We start from the raw sequence: 14555 nt of genomic DNA, 5'->3' as shown, positions 1-14555 counted from the left end.
AAAAGGTAACTAGAGAGCTAGCAATAACTTTGTTACATTTATTTTTACGGCCATTGGCCAGCATAAAATAACAGAGCAGTACAATAACTTTGTTATTATACATATATCCTTTGCGACAACAGGACGTTTTGGAGGACATTGATTCATAGGGTCAACATGAGTCTGAAGCGACTTGACGACACTTAACACACATGCCCCAGTAGCACAAAGGGTGCACATGCATAGCCTCAGCTACCCACTATCCCAAGCATTCAGCACCAGTGGATCACAGTACTGATCGAGTTGAGTTTAAATCGATCATTTGATCCAGAAAAAGGCCTTTATAACTTTCCTTTAACATGGACTTGGGAACCATCTGAGAGTACACCATAAATCACTAGTGGCCTTTTAAGACCACAACTAAAGAGCAGCTGGGGATATAACAATAATATGATTGGATGGATCACTTCTATATTGCCACGGCTTCTGGAATGTACTCTTGATTTATAAGGGGGATCTTCTGGGGCATCCAGGTTGACAAGGATGACTGATGGCACAATCTCACCAAGAGGCTGCTTTCTGAGATTGCTACAGTGAATATTTTCAGTTAGAGCCAGGACTTGGTAGTGGAAAGCGACGTCAAGTCCTTCATTTAACCTGTTTAAACTAAAGTGAGGGATCACAACTAGGGCGCCATTTTTAACAATTAAGTTTTAAGGCTAATATTGTCCCTATTAACTAATTATATCTATACAGGTTTTATGTTGACATTTTAACTAATGTAAACTATAGAGCTGTTAGTTGCCCTAAACTTTGCTAGAAAAGGGCAGGGTAGAAATCAAATAAACTAAATAAAATAATTAATAAATAAGTCACAGCCAGCTTATGGCAACCCCCATAGGGTTTTAAAGGTAAGAGAAGAACAGAGGTGCCCACCTCTGCATAGCAACCCTGGCCTTCCTTGGTGGTCTCCCAACCAAATACTAACCAGGGCCAACCCTCTTAGCTTTGTAGATCTGATGAGATCAGGCTAGCCTGCACCCTCATAGTAGTGGTAAGGGGAATATGAATAATGAGCTTCTCTCTTGTTATCAAGCAACTATAGCTAGCAACTATATACAGCTGGTAACAGGAAGCTGGACTTTTAGCAGAGGGATCTTGGATTCTAAGGCAGGCTTGAATCCCAGGACCATTTTGCTGTAGAAATTAACAACTGGCCACTTTCTCTTCCCCTTACAGAAAGATGGGGCCAAGCAATATGCCTACAGCTCCCAGCTATCCTCTGCCAGTTTAGCATACTGGAATGGCAGAATGCCATGGAAGAGGCAAGGCTCTGTGTCATCAGTCATCACTATATAATAAGGTCAGATGGTCCATATGAAGTTGTCCTCACTTTGAGGTTGTTCTCACTTTGAGGTTGTTCTCACTCATATGAGGTTGTTCTCCCTTTCGCACAATAGCCATTGGCAGAGGAATAGCTATTCTGGATTTGTTCCAGGGTACATAGGCTTGTTAGTTCAGAAGCTGAAGTGTGGTAAAGCCCTGTTCAGATATCTGTGCCTAGTTACAGTAGGGGGAATGTGAAATGGTATAGTATAGCCCAATCTCATTAGATCTCGGAAGCTAAGCAGGATTGGTACCTGGATGGGAGACAACCAAGGAGGACTTAGCAGAGGAAGGCAATGGCAAATCACCTCTGCTTAATAACTTGCCCTGAAAACCTATGGAGTTGCCATAAATTGGCTGTGACTTAACAGCACTTTACAAACACAGTTATACTAGAGTAAAAGCAAACAAAGGCACCATCAAACCAAACATAGGTACTTTAAAGTTTCAATTATTTCAATGCAAGAGTCAACAACATATGTTAAGAATAGGCTTGACTTTGCCCACATCACGTAACGTACAACACTATGTTATGTAATAGTGGCAAAGCAGCGAAAAAGGTTTAAAACCACTGAGCCATGGGGCAGGGCTACATAACTCAGTTACATAGGCCCGAATCAACCTTGAATGGGAAATACTGTGAAAATATATGCCACCACCAAGCTCTACGCCATATCACCAGGGTGGGCCCCATGAGTTTCACGGTTTAGAATGCTAGGAAATTAGCAATACTCAGGGTTTGAGTGGACAAGACAAAAATCGTGTGTTTCATTCCATCCATAAAATGGATGCTGCCTGCAGTCTCAATTTGCCTTAAGGTTGTGCAGGGAAGGGAGAGGGATCTTTCAACCAGGCCTCACACTTGGAGGAGGCTATATCAGCCAATTTAATTTATGAAATAAAGAAATGCATCATGATAAAATATAAAAACACCAATAAAGCATAGCAAAGAAGAAACCTAGAGATCCAGTATGGTGTAGTGGTCAGAGTATAGGACTAGGATCTGGTAGACCCAGGTTAAAATCCCCACTTTGCCATGGAAGCTTTCTGGGTGACTTTGCGCCAGTCACACACTGTCAGCCTAACCAACCTCACAGGGTTGTTGTAAGGATAAAATGGAAGAGAATGTTGTAAGTTACTTTGGGTCCCCACTGGGGGGAAACACAAGGCATCAATAACCTAAATAAATAAATACTTTTATCATTACAGCACAAAAAAGTAATCGGTTGGGTATGCAGGCGGAATATTCAAGACTAGCCCAAGCTTATCAGAGTTTGGAAGCTTGTCAGAGTTTGGAAGTTTGGCCATGGTCAGTTCATTGATAGGAGACCACCAAGGAAGACCAGAGTTGCTATGCAGAAGAAGGCAACGGCAAACCACCTTGGCTCGTCACTTGCCTTCCCCATGTGGGCTCACCGTAAGTCAGTTGTGCCTTGACAGCACTCACTCATATTCATTTAGCATTGGGTCCATCGCCTGCTCTTAAGCACAAACAGAAGTGAAGAAGAAGAAGAGCTGGTTTTTTATATGCCGACTTTCTCTACCACTTAAGGCAGAATCAAACCGGCTTACAATCACCTTCCCTCCCCCTCCCCACAACAGACACCCTGTGAGATAGGCAGGGCTGAGAGAGCTCTAAGAGAGCTGTGACTAGCCCAAGGGCACCCAGCTGGCTTCATATGTAGGAGTGGGGAAACCAACTCGGTTCACTTGATCAGCCTCCGCCGCTCACGTGGAGGAGTGGGGAATCAAACCCGGTTCTCCAGATCAGAGTCCACCGCTCGAAACCACCACTTTTAACCACTACACCATGGTGTCCAAGATCTGAATGCAGCCCCCCACCCCCAGCCATACATTGAGGGCCCCTGACATGGGGTAAACGTGACACATGAAATCATCTTGCTTACTCTTTTAGCAGAGGGACATACAAGTTATTTCTTTAAAGTCTGTAGGATCTCATCAGAACTCTGGCAAGTACTGTCAGCTGTTCTGTTTTAACAAATTGCAGGTAACTGACCAGAAAGCAACTACAAGTAGGAAATAGCGCTGTATAAGTTGATACTTAAACCAAAGAAAAACAGCACAAGCTCTATATAAAGAATTACAATACTTTGTTCAAAAGCATATGTGCAAAAAACACACCAAGAAAACAATAAATTAACACGGCTGCATCAATAGCTTGAAAAATGACATTTAAGGGAACACATTCCCAAAGACGGTCTTATGATAACTCAATATGCGTTGACACAATCTGTTCCCAAAGATGGCAAGCCTGGAAAGAAGTCAGAGCGCTCTATTACGCATAACCAACCATATCAGCTGCTGGAGTTGTGTTTGCCGAGACTGACTTCTTTCCAGGCTTGCCATCTTTGAAAACAGACTGTGTCAACGCATATTGAATTATCATAAGACCGTCTGTGGTAACTGACAAGAGCCTTTAAGAGAGTTGGAGTGGAATGCTACAAGCATGATTTCCCCCCGTATTTCTTTTATCCCACTGTCACTCTGGCGGTGGTTTGCGACTCTACAAAAGGTAGCAAAACCCGTCAATAGAGATGGAAGTGGAATGAACATACACACAAGGAACAACAATCATACCACTTTCAAGTCTCTAAAAAACAACAACCCTGCTATCTTAACTGTTACAAAGATGACTTTAAAACACACAACGACAAAAATTCCCAGTGCAGTTTTTCATGGGAAAGAAAGTTACCCATTTTCTGTATGAAAGGTTGCTTCCTGACCCTATGATGTCTGATGGAATACTAAAAATCCTAAATGATTTTATACGACAGTGCTCCAAAGAATTAAAGTATAATACTGCCCATTACATGAAAAAGAAACTTTCAACTGAGTGTCTATAAATTGCTGGAAAGGTCAAACAAAAGTCACAATCCATGTTATAGCTCAAGTGTATCAGACTTTCATTTATTCAGAAATTTCTTTCCTTCAGTAAAAGAAGAATGCATTTCCCTATATTACCTCTATATATTTTGCTATAATATAAAATGTATTAGTTAGAGATGGGCCTAAAGCAAACTCCAGATGTGGACTCTGCTCAGGGTTTGCATCTTTATATAATTTATAAAGGCAAATCTGGAGACAGTAAATCCAACTCCTCCCCCCCATCCAAAAACCAGTTTAGTATGTAGGCATTAAATCCTGATTCTAGTTGGATAAACTGACGTCTTGCTCAGTAAAGCCAGAAACGGTCCTCAAGTCTGCGCTTTCTAACTCCAAAATATCAGAAAGTATTGTTGAGCATTAAGTATTACTGAATTCAGTAGGACAGAGTAAAAACACATGTGCAGTCATTAAAAAGTTAAATAATATATGCTATACATGCTACTTAGGTTGTTGGTATTGTTCTCAAGCAATTTAATTTGTGCACGCAGAAACAAGGCAGCTCTTCCTATCTAAACTGTCTTGCTATAACAGCAGCATTTTTCTTATAACGTTTTTTCCATTTCCATAGCTAGTTGCTACATGTGTTTGTTGTTTTCCTTTTTCAATTCATTTTACACTTCAGCGTATGTACTTAGAGCAGAATAACCACATGCATTCCTTTCACAATTACAGTGACACCCCCACTGGAATGCGTTGTTGCTTCTTTAGCATATCATCAAGCTGTAATAGAAATACCTAAGAAATTAGAAATGTTTAAGAGAAATCACACCGAATTCTTCTTTTTCAGTGGCACAATGAGCAAAGGCGGGGTGAAGGAAAGATGTTGGATACAATCCACCATGATGTTATCTTGAGTAAGCCCCCATGGGAGCTTACATAGGACTTCTTCACATCTATGGAACTTGTGCCAGGTAACAAGAGGGAGAGAGGTTTGGGAAACATCTTGCCAGCTCCATGACATCTAGGTGAGCTTTTGTCTCCTTCCTATCTGTGGGTATAAAAACCTGGGCAGAGCTAGAGGCATGTGCCCTTTGGCATGAGCCCAAGGGCTCTTGGACCTTAACCCATGGTTTGCAGCCAGCAGCCATTGGGTGGTGAATCACCCCTGGAAAGCTGAAAAATATGTGCAAACCCTATTTACATAAAATGGCAACCATGCATATCAAAGCCATCGTGCAGAGCACAATCTCCTCAAATGTGCAGTTCACTCACAACAATCACCATGATTGTACAGGGCTCTGATGAAGCAGTAACCGCTTCAAATAGAAAAGGCGAGGGGCCGGTGGACGATACCCAAAACTCAAGGTTTGTAGTTTAAAGGTCCCAGCATAAACAGTAGCATATCGTTACAATTACCCAACCATTCTTTTGTCAGTCAGAGAGCAGGTTTCCAGGTTAGCGATCTGCCCAGGTTGTAGGGGATCTACTGCCTTGAGTTTGCTTCCACTTACGCTCTTGCTTGTATATTTGTAAATAAAGCACGATTACAAAGACAATATACGACTCCAGTACATTCTCACACTCTGAAAGGGAACGAAACCCAGAAGTGCTGCCCCTGAAATTCCTCACTTCGAAAACAGGACAGTAACTAACATTAAGGTTGCCAATAAAGGTAAAGGTCCCCTGTGCAAGTACCAGGTCATCCCTGACCCGTGGGGTGACGTCACATCCTGACGTTTACTAGGCAGACTTTGTTTGCGGGGCGGTTTGCCAGTGCCTTCCCCAGTCATCTTTCCTTTACCCCCAGCAAGCCAGGTACTCATTTGACGGACCTCAGAAGGATGGAAGGCAGAGTCAACCTTGAGCCGGCTACCTGAAACCAACTTCCGTCGGGATCGAACTCAGGTCGTGAGCAGAGCTTGGACTGCAGTACTGCACCTTACCACTCTGCTCCACGGGGCTCCTTAAGGTTGCCAATACTCTCCTTTTTTTTAAAAAAAGCGCCCTGAAGTAGCCAATAGTCTGTATCAAGGTTAGCTGGATTCTATAACTTGCATAATTTAGATTCTTTCAGCAAATTTACATAAAGGTAAGGTAAAGGTCCCCTGTGCAAGCACTGGGTCGTTCCTGACCCATGGGGTGACGTCACATCCCAATGTTTTCTAGGCAGACTTTTGTTTACGGGGTTGGTTTGCCAGTGCCTTCCCCAGTCATCTTCCCTTTACCCCCAGCAAGCTGGGTACTCATTTTACCATCCTCGGAAGGATGGAAGGCTGAGACAACCTCGAGCCGGCTACCTGAAACAATTGGTGTGATTATTTTGCATAATTTATTCAGCTTCTTATAGTTACGGAAAATGATAGTACACTATGAGGTTATGCACAGTATAAGGCTGCATCTCTAGACTACTGAAAATTGTACTTGTCCATTCCTCTGGCTTCTGAGTTGACTCAGAACTGGGTCCATACTCTTTCAACTGCACCTTCACAAACAGTCGGAGACTAGAAATTTGGTTTTTCAAGAAATGAAGCTAGAACATCCCAGATTACTGAATTCTGTGTCCAACATCCTTTGTTCTGTGGTGGAATCAGAAAGCTGCAACAATCACACAGTGTTCCATATAAATAGTGAACAAGTTAATGGAGAAGCAACAATATGCCGCAAGAATCTCCTTGCCTGCTCTGTAATCAGAATATGCCTGCTACTTTTTGTGCCAAAGGTGAATGTAGAATTCGGAAAAGCAGAATGGACACAACAACCCCCCTTTTATCAGATGCAGCTTGAGCCTCAGCCACGTTCCAATGAATTAAAAAAAAATCTATGGGGCTTTTTAAAAAAAACACTCAAGAATGATTTTAAAATTTACTGCACATGTGTTGATTTGTTACGTTACATTTTTGGTTGTTAGTTATGCTAATGGAACGGTTTCACATATTGCATTTTGATGTATTTGGTTTTAATGATTGTGAAGATATCAGTATTATTTTTTTTGCAATTTCCTACTTATACTCCTTGGGCAACGCTCTGCTGTCACCACCAGGCTCAGCCTGGAAATAAGATTAAAAAGGGAGAAAAGACCAGAAAAAAGTCAGCCTACTTAGGGGGTTGCATTGATCTTAGTAGGACTACTCCACTGTAACGGAGGCCAATAAACCCCCCCCCCCATGGTCCCCTCTGAATTCAGAATGTCATAACACAAGCCATGGCCAAGCAGTTTTGTTTTTCGAGAACAGGCCTCAATTGGGTAAATTTTAATTAGTACTGAAACTGTACTAATACTTTCTGTACTAAGGATGACATATCTAATTTATATAACATTTTAAAAGGTCTGCACAAACAAATGAAGGGCAGGTCTCTCAACAGCAATGATAGCTAAATGGAACCTCCGTGTACAGAGGCAGCATATCTCTGAATACCAAGAGTTGGGCGGGGGGGGGGGAACACTAGGAAAAAGGCATCTCCTTAATTGCCCACAGGCAAGTAACTGCCATCTGTTGGAAACACCATGTTAGACTTAATGGATCTTAAAGAGAGAAAGTTGTGACCTATGAGCGAAAAATCCCTTCAGTCCATGGGAATGCAGGATAGCTTCTGTGGGATCCAACTCCATATATCAATGTAGTTGGTATTAAAATAAGGATTTTAATTAGTAACTCAGGGAATAGTGACATGGCAGACATATTAACAACCATTTTCTTGCTCCATTGAATTCTAGGAGCTGTGGCTCTAAGGGGGGGCTAGAAATTGCTAACAAAGAATTCTCAGCTTCTTTATCAAGGTACAGTTCCTATTTTAGGGAACTCATAGCAGTTAAACTGGTATTAAATCAATTTAATTTGATAGTACAATCTCGATTTGCTTTCCTGAAGCCTGGAGCATTCAGCAAACTATCCCAAGCATATACTGTGTTACCTCTGAGTAATGGGACTGGGTTCGACATACTCTAAACAATTAACTGAACGTTTGCTTCTTCAGTGGAACAGACCAAGGTTCCCAAGGTCTGCATTAAAGATGAAGGGGTTGGAAGTAAATTTTCAGTAAGAAAGGAAATTCCAGACCTTCAACCATTTTTGCCTCTACTTCTTCTTGGGAATTTTTAATCACAAGATGACATAACATTAGAACATTTTGCTCTGAATCAAATATATCTATGTAAATCAACATGCACATTTACCTCTGTTCTGACAAGATTTCCTGTATGTGGGATTGGACTGTTTTTAATGAACCTTTTCATATATGAAAAAGTCACACCTGGAAAACTGAATTTAAGAGCTAAGAGTTCCCCAGTTATGGGTTACTAGGCATTCCTTATTCAAAGGAAGGAAAGCACTGACACAGTATATTAAAAAAAAAACAACTAGGACCTCTGTGGTATACTGATATGTTTTAAATATACAATGCAAAAAATCCATAGTCAAGATCTCTTTACAATTAAGGCATAAATAGTTTGATATTAAGTATTTCTGAGTATGCAGTCTTGACTAAGAATTTAAAAAGTGCATTTAAAAATTCACCCAGCCCAGCATTCTTTGCAATAAGGCTGCTTCAGCACAATGTGTTTTTGTTCATAAAACAATGTGCTGGGAGGCATGGCCAGTTAAAGAAACCAAAGTGTTTATTTAAAAGTAACATTACGAGAAAGAGAGAGAGAGAGAGAGAGAGAGAACACACGCATGAGAGAGTAGTTCTGCTCCTAGCTATTTATTTATTCGGTTCATTTATAGACCACCTTTCTCATGGTGACTTGAAGTGGATTACAAAATATAGAAAACAATTAATATAGAAAACAATTCAATCAGACAGCTTAAAATATCCAATAAGCAAAGCAACAGGAATAGGATTATGGAATTACATGGCTGCCAGGAAGGGAACAGCGAGAAGAAGTAGGAAGCAAGCCTAACAGCCCATTCCCTGAGGGGGAGGGTTGAGCGGCTGAATGGAGGCAGGGCAGCCCCACCACCTCCAAAGGAGGATTCCCCCCCCCCCGGCCAAAACCTTGCCCTTACCTGCAAGCCCTGTGGAACTGCTCCACAGTGTTCCATGGGGTTATGCCACCTAAAAAGGTGGCGTAACTGCAGGTAAGGGCAAAGGGGGCATTCCTGGCCTGAAGGGGGGTTGGGACGCTGCCTAAAGGCAGCTCCACCCCTGGAATGCCCCAGGAATGCCCCCTGGGATGCCAGAGCACCTGGGATGATGCAGATGCTCCATCAGGACACTGGCAAGAGGCCGCACAAGCATCCCAGGGCTGCGCTGCTTACCCTTTGTAGAACCCCCCCCTTTGGGATCGACGCCCTCCAGGTGTTTTCTAATTTATTTTTTACAGTTTATTGCAACCAATACTGGGGTTTTTAAGTGTTGCTGCTACTTTGAGTTCTGCCGCTGTGCCTCAGAATAACAAGGATGGAGGTTACACCAAGCAAGTGGACAGCCAATCCCAACAGGAACTATATTCTTGAGATGGCAAGTAGTGCTCATTTCAAGAAGTCTAAGAATGGGGGTGGGGGGACCTCAACCAGTACTAAGCTAAACAGTGATGCCTCTAGAAGTACAAGTCCTGGCAGTCCCTAGAGCTGCAGGAAGTGCAGCACCTGTATCTAGGTAAGGAATCACAATAACCTCAGGATCTAGGAGAATCGTAACAGGGATGCTCCATAGACTATTCCCTGCAGAAGTGTTGATTCTCTGACAAGGAAACAACATCTCAAATCTGGCCCTCAGAACTGAATCAACGTGTATTCTTTGCACCTGGCCTCAGGAAAGTGCCTTGGCCATGGTGTTTTTCCTTGTCTCATGTTTTTAATAATATTTTCTATTTGCCTTTCTTGCAGAGGCATCTGGTTCTATGGTATTGGGGAGGGGCTGTGGCTCAGTGGTTGAGCATCTGCTTGGCATGCAGAAGATCCCAGGTTCAATCCCCAGCATCTCCAGTTAAAGGGACTAGGCGAGTAGGTGATGTGAAAGACCTCTGCCTGAGACCCTGGAGAGCTGCTGCCGGTCTGAGTAGACAATACTGAGGGGGTTACCGCATTTTGTATTCCCACCGATGTATTAAGAGTTTGAAAATGTTATAAAAAACATCGCTTTAAAAGGGTTTTTGGATACCACTGCTTATAAATGGTTGGAAAACGTATTCACAGCTAAAGGGGCCAAACAAAGTGAGAACAGTTTTTTTTATAACGTTTTCAAACTCTTAATACACCGGTGGGAATACATAGAAAGTGCGAACAGTATTTTTTATAACATTTTCAAACTCTTAATACATCGCTGGGAATACAAGTGCGGTAACCCCCTGACTTTGATGGACCAAGGGTCTGGTTCAGTATAAGATGGCTTCATGTGTTCATGCCATTTTTCCAGAATGGGAAAAACAAGCTCCGAAGGAACTGTATCCATCGCCTGCATAAGGGCTGATTTCCACATTGCAAAGTCCTTGCATTCCCTGCATGTCCACCCCATTCCTGTCAGTCAGACATGTGCTGGGAGTTCTATGCTCATAACTAAATTCCCGGTGTGTGTGAGCCCAGTTTGGATTGGAACTATGCCACATATAGTCTTCCCCCCCTCCCCACAGACACACATACACACTGTTTTCCCAACTTGAAATGGCCCTAGAGAGCCACTATTTGCTCTGTTAGGGAAAGTTAGATGTACTGATTGGCTACACATAAATTTCTCCAGTGGGGAAAAAAGAAGACCCTTGAGGCCATTGCAGGTCAGGAAAACATTGTGGAAGGAAAAAGTTTAATCCCCTCTCATAGCACACCGTGGTCCCACTATGAATCAGGCCTGTGCACCACAGGGAATTAAGTTCAGAGTATAGAATTCCCAGCAAATGTCTAATTGAAAGGATCGGAGCAGACTTGTGGGGGATATGACACCTTTGCAATGGGTAAATCAGTGCTACGAAGGTCTCATATGGTCTGTGTATAGTTATTAACATACAATTCAATTCTCTTTCTGCCTTTCAGTCTACAGGCCAGTATTTTACTTGGGCTGTTGCCATTTTCCCAGCCCCATTAGGTAACATAAGCAAGGTCAAATTCCATCTTAGAAGTGTCAATCTATTTGGTTCCTGTTTCTGATCTGAATAGCCCTCTGGAGTGGGACAAGATGCATACAGCGCTACGTACTGTTTACTGACTGCACAGGATTTTTGTTACAGGATGGAAAAATATAACTATAAGAAAGCAGTAGTAATAATTCCACCATTCCATTTAAATGAAAAGGTTATTGATATGAAAAATAAGAGGATGCTCGTTCCAAATAACAAAGAGCACAGGAAACAAAGCAATCGTGTATGCACAATGTAAAATGGGGGGGGGAAGAGATGAAATGACTGAAATTGGAAAAGAGATCCCGAGGAAAGACATGCCTGGTGAATGCTTAAATCATCTCTCTTACTCCATGGAAACCATTTAAAGTTTCTTTTGTTGATCACACATTTCCCAAAGTCATTTTCCTTGAGGTTAAAGTAAATAATAGGACTTATTTATGACTTACTTGAGCCTGCTTGCATAATTTGTAAGGATGGAGGGTTTCTTGGTAGAAAAGATGATGATAATCCTGCAGGTCAAACCAAAAGTACGTGCTGTTCTTCCACAACTACAGAGGAAGAGGGAGAAGAAAAGTTTTCAGATATATTTTTTAAAGTTTGTATTTCCAGTGTGACTGCCCAGCTCCTTGGGGGTCACTGTAAATCACACTTCATATAAAATAGTTTGACTCGTGTTCTACGCTGGCAGAAAGACAGCATGTGTAAAGATACTGCCACTGTAATGCATTCTGTATCTTTTATGGTATCCCTTTTACACATAATTGGCTATTAAAATTGTTAACATATGAAGATTAACCACATTTGGATGGAATTAAGCCAGTGGTTCATAAGGCACAACTAAAATTTACACTGTGTTGGGTCAGCATTTTTTTCAGCAATCGCTAAGAACAGTAAATGTTTTCATCTTGACCTATCATTACTTTTTTTTATTACACATCTCTCAACCATCCCTCACTACAGCTTGGTGCAATTGCACAGAACTAAATACTTCCAGAGGGATACAGCATTTCCTGAACCCCATCAGTTCAGAAACTCTCCTACAAAAATCAAGAGATTTTATTTTGAAATTTTAAACAACTGCCAGGTTCTGAGGTTTAGGCACTCAAGGCAGAACATTTCAGTCACTCAAAGGCGAGGCAAATGTCCATTTTTACCATTAAGACCGTACATCGTGTGGAATTCTAGGGAGATTCTTTAGCAATTCTGCATGTTAGCTGGAGGAATTCTTACTTTTCAATCTTAACATAGATAAATTTATTTCCTTGGATTACATCTAGCTAAGGTGATCTGAATTGCCTCCTGGAGCTGCTTTGAGCTTCATAGGAAACAAAAAAAGAATAGAGTATCGGTCCTTTGTTCCCAGTTGAGCTAATAGTGTCTTAAGAACATCAGAATATAAGAAAGGTCATGTTGGATCAGACCAAGGCCAATCAAGTCTGGCAGTCTGTTCACACAGTGGCTAACCAGGTGCCTCTAGGAAGCCCACAAAGAAGACGACTGCAGCAGCATTATCCTGCCTGTTTTCCACAGCACCTAATAGGCATGCTCCTCTGATCCTGGAGAGAATAGGTATGCATCATGACTAGTACCCATTCTGGATAGGTGGATATGATTTATACCAGAAAACAGTAAGGGAATGAAGGGTTAAATGCCCCAGTGATGCTTCTACAATCAAATTAGCTAATTCCACAATTACCTGATTCCACCATTAGACTCACATGGATGCTTTGAAGTTAAATCAGAAGAGGTAAATCCTAGTCATGGATTTTCCAAGTCATGATTAGCATGACCTTTCTGCAGGGCCAGCTCACCACATATTGCTGCCCAAATGCCTTCTCCTTGTGGTGCCCCCACTGGTTCCCAGGTGGGCTGCAGAGGCACCCTGCAACCCATCATGTACCTGGTGGCAGCACCATGGGTTTGGGAGGAGATGATTTAAGCAAGCCATGGCGGTCACCTTTTCCCACCTGCTGCCCTTTGCCTATATGGCACTCAAAGTGGCAGCTTAGTTGGTGAACCAGCTCTACCCTCTCTTACTTGGAAGCAAGATCCATTGAAATCAATGAGACATATTTTCAACTTAGTAACTGAAATGCCAGGAAGGCAAGTCATCTCTTTTCACATTTGGCCCATCCCAAAAGCAGAATCTTCTGCAACAGTTCTGAACAAAGACTCCAAGTGATTAATCATTTCTTCCTGTTTTTGCCATATGCATCCCACTGTGAAACTCATCCTGGTTGATTTCAGAGAAGGAATTTGGTTCTGTTTCCCAAAAACGCAAAGAGATTATTTTGGGGGAAATGAACCTTATTTAAATGCTGATGGTTTCTTCATATTTTTAATCTGACAAGGACAACATATTATGTTTAACACATGACCCAACTGCAGAATGCCAGCTGTGAGTTCCCCATGGCAACTAAGTGTAGCACCACCACAGAGGCCCAATTCTAGTTGGGACTGTGGTGTGGAGGGAGAGAAGGGGCTCCTGCCTTTCCCCTGCCAACAATTTTTGCAGCCCAAATGTGGTCCTGATCAGAATCAGGCCCCTACAGTGCTTCTAAATTGAATTGCCCGTGGGAGGAGAGGCTGCCACAGGAGCCGGAGCCAAAACCTAAAACGGCTGCTACTGCAGCTGTGGCAAACCTTTTCATTTGAATGAGGGCAGCCGATAACAATGGACACCCCCTTTCTGAAAAGCTTAGGGGGCACCAGGGGAAGCAGTGGCAGGTTCAGTCGCCCAAATGCCGACATCTCCAGTTAAAGGGACCAGGCAAGAAGGTGATGTGAATAGACCCCTGCCTGAGACCCTGGAGAGCCACTGCCGGTCTGAGTAGACAATACTGACTTTGATGGACTAAGGGTCTGATTCAGTATACGGCAGCTTCATGTGATCATGTGCCATGTTTCCCATTGGCACCAAGTTTGGGAGCTCTACTCTACCTTATCTATCTCACCTTTATAACAGGGCTAAAACAGCAAGATTAAGAACGGTGCCAAATTCCTATGACAAAAGGAAAGGGAGGTACCAATGTAAACAATACATCACTTGGTAAGAAAACCCTCATACCTTATTTCCAGATTTCTCACAGAACTCAGTGAAGACATAGCCAGCTCGATTTTCTGTGTTAAGAGATTGCAGCATTCTTTCCATTTTAGAACTCCCCAGTTCACAAATATCTGGGGACATTTTGCCCTGGATAATGAAAAGCACAGTTCTGCAAAACATTCCATTATGTTGGATCTTAGATTTAAACTACTTTAGAACTGTTGCTTCTTCTCTCACATAAAA

The 14555-nt window shown here is 42.3% G+C and overlaps 1 protein-coding gene across 1 annotated transcript in view; it reads right to left on the bottom strand.

Annotated features, from left to right (window-relative positions):
- The window catches only part of RGS22 (regulator of G protein signaling 22), an 89399-nt gene that overhangs the window by 35537 nt on the left and 39307 nt on the right, over nucleotides 1-14555 (bottom strand). Inside the window, exons 14-15 of the mRNA XM_056854883.1 lie at nucleotides 14334-14459; nucleotides 11713-11814 (exon numbers count right to left, since the gene is read on the bottom strand). Of these exons, the coding sequence (XP_056710861.1) occupies nucleotides 11713-11814; nucleotides 14334-14459 (228 nt within the window). The remainder of the gene's footprint in view (nucleotides 1-11712; nucleotides 11815-14333; nucleotides 14460-14555) is intronic.

Source organism: Euleptes europaea, chromosome 8 (genome assembly GCF_029931775.1).
Source record: "Euleptes europaea isolate rEulEur1 chromosome 8, rEulEur1.hap1, whole genome shotgun sequence".
Classification (NCBI taxonomy): Eukaryota; Metazoa; Chordata; class Lepidosauria; order Squamata; family Sphaerodactylidae; genus Euleptes; species Euleptes europaea.
The sequence above is the reverse complement of the archived record's forward strand: the minus strand, read 5'-3'. Positions and strand labels throughout refer to the sequence as shown.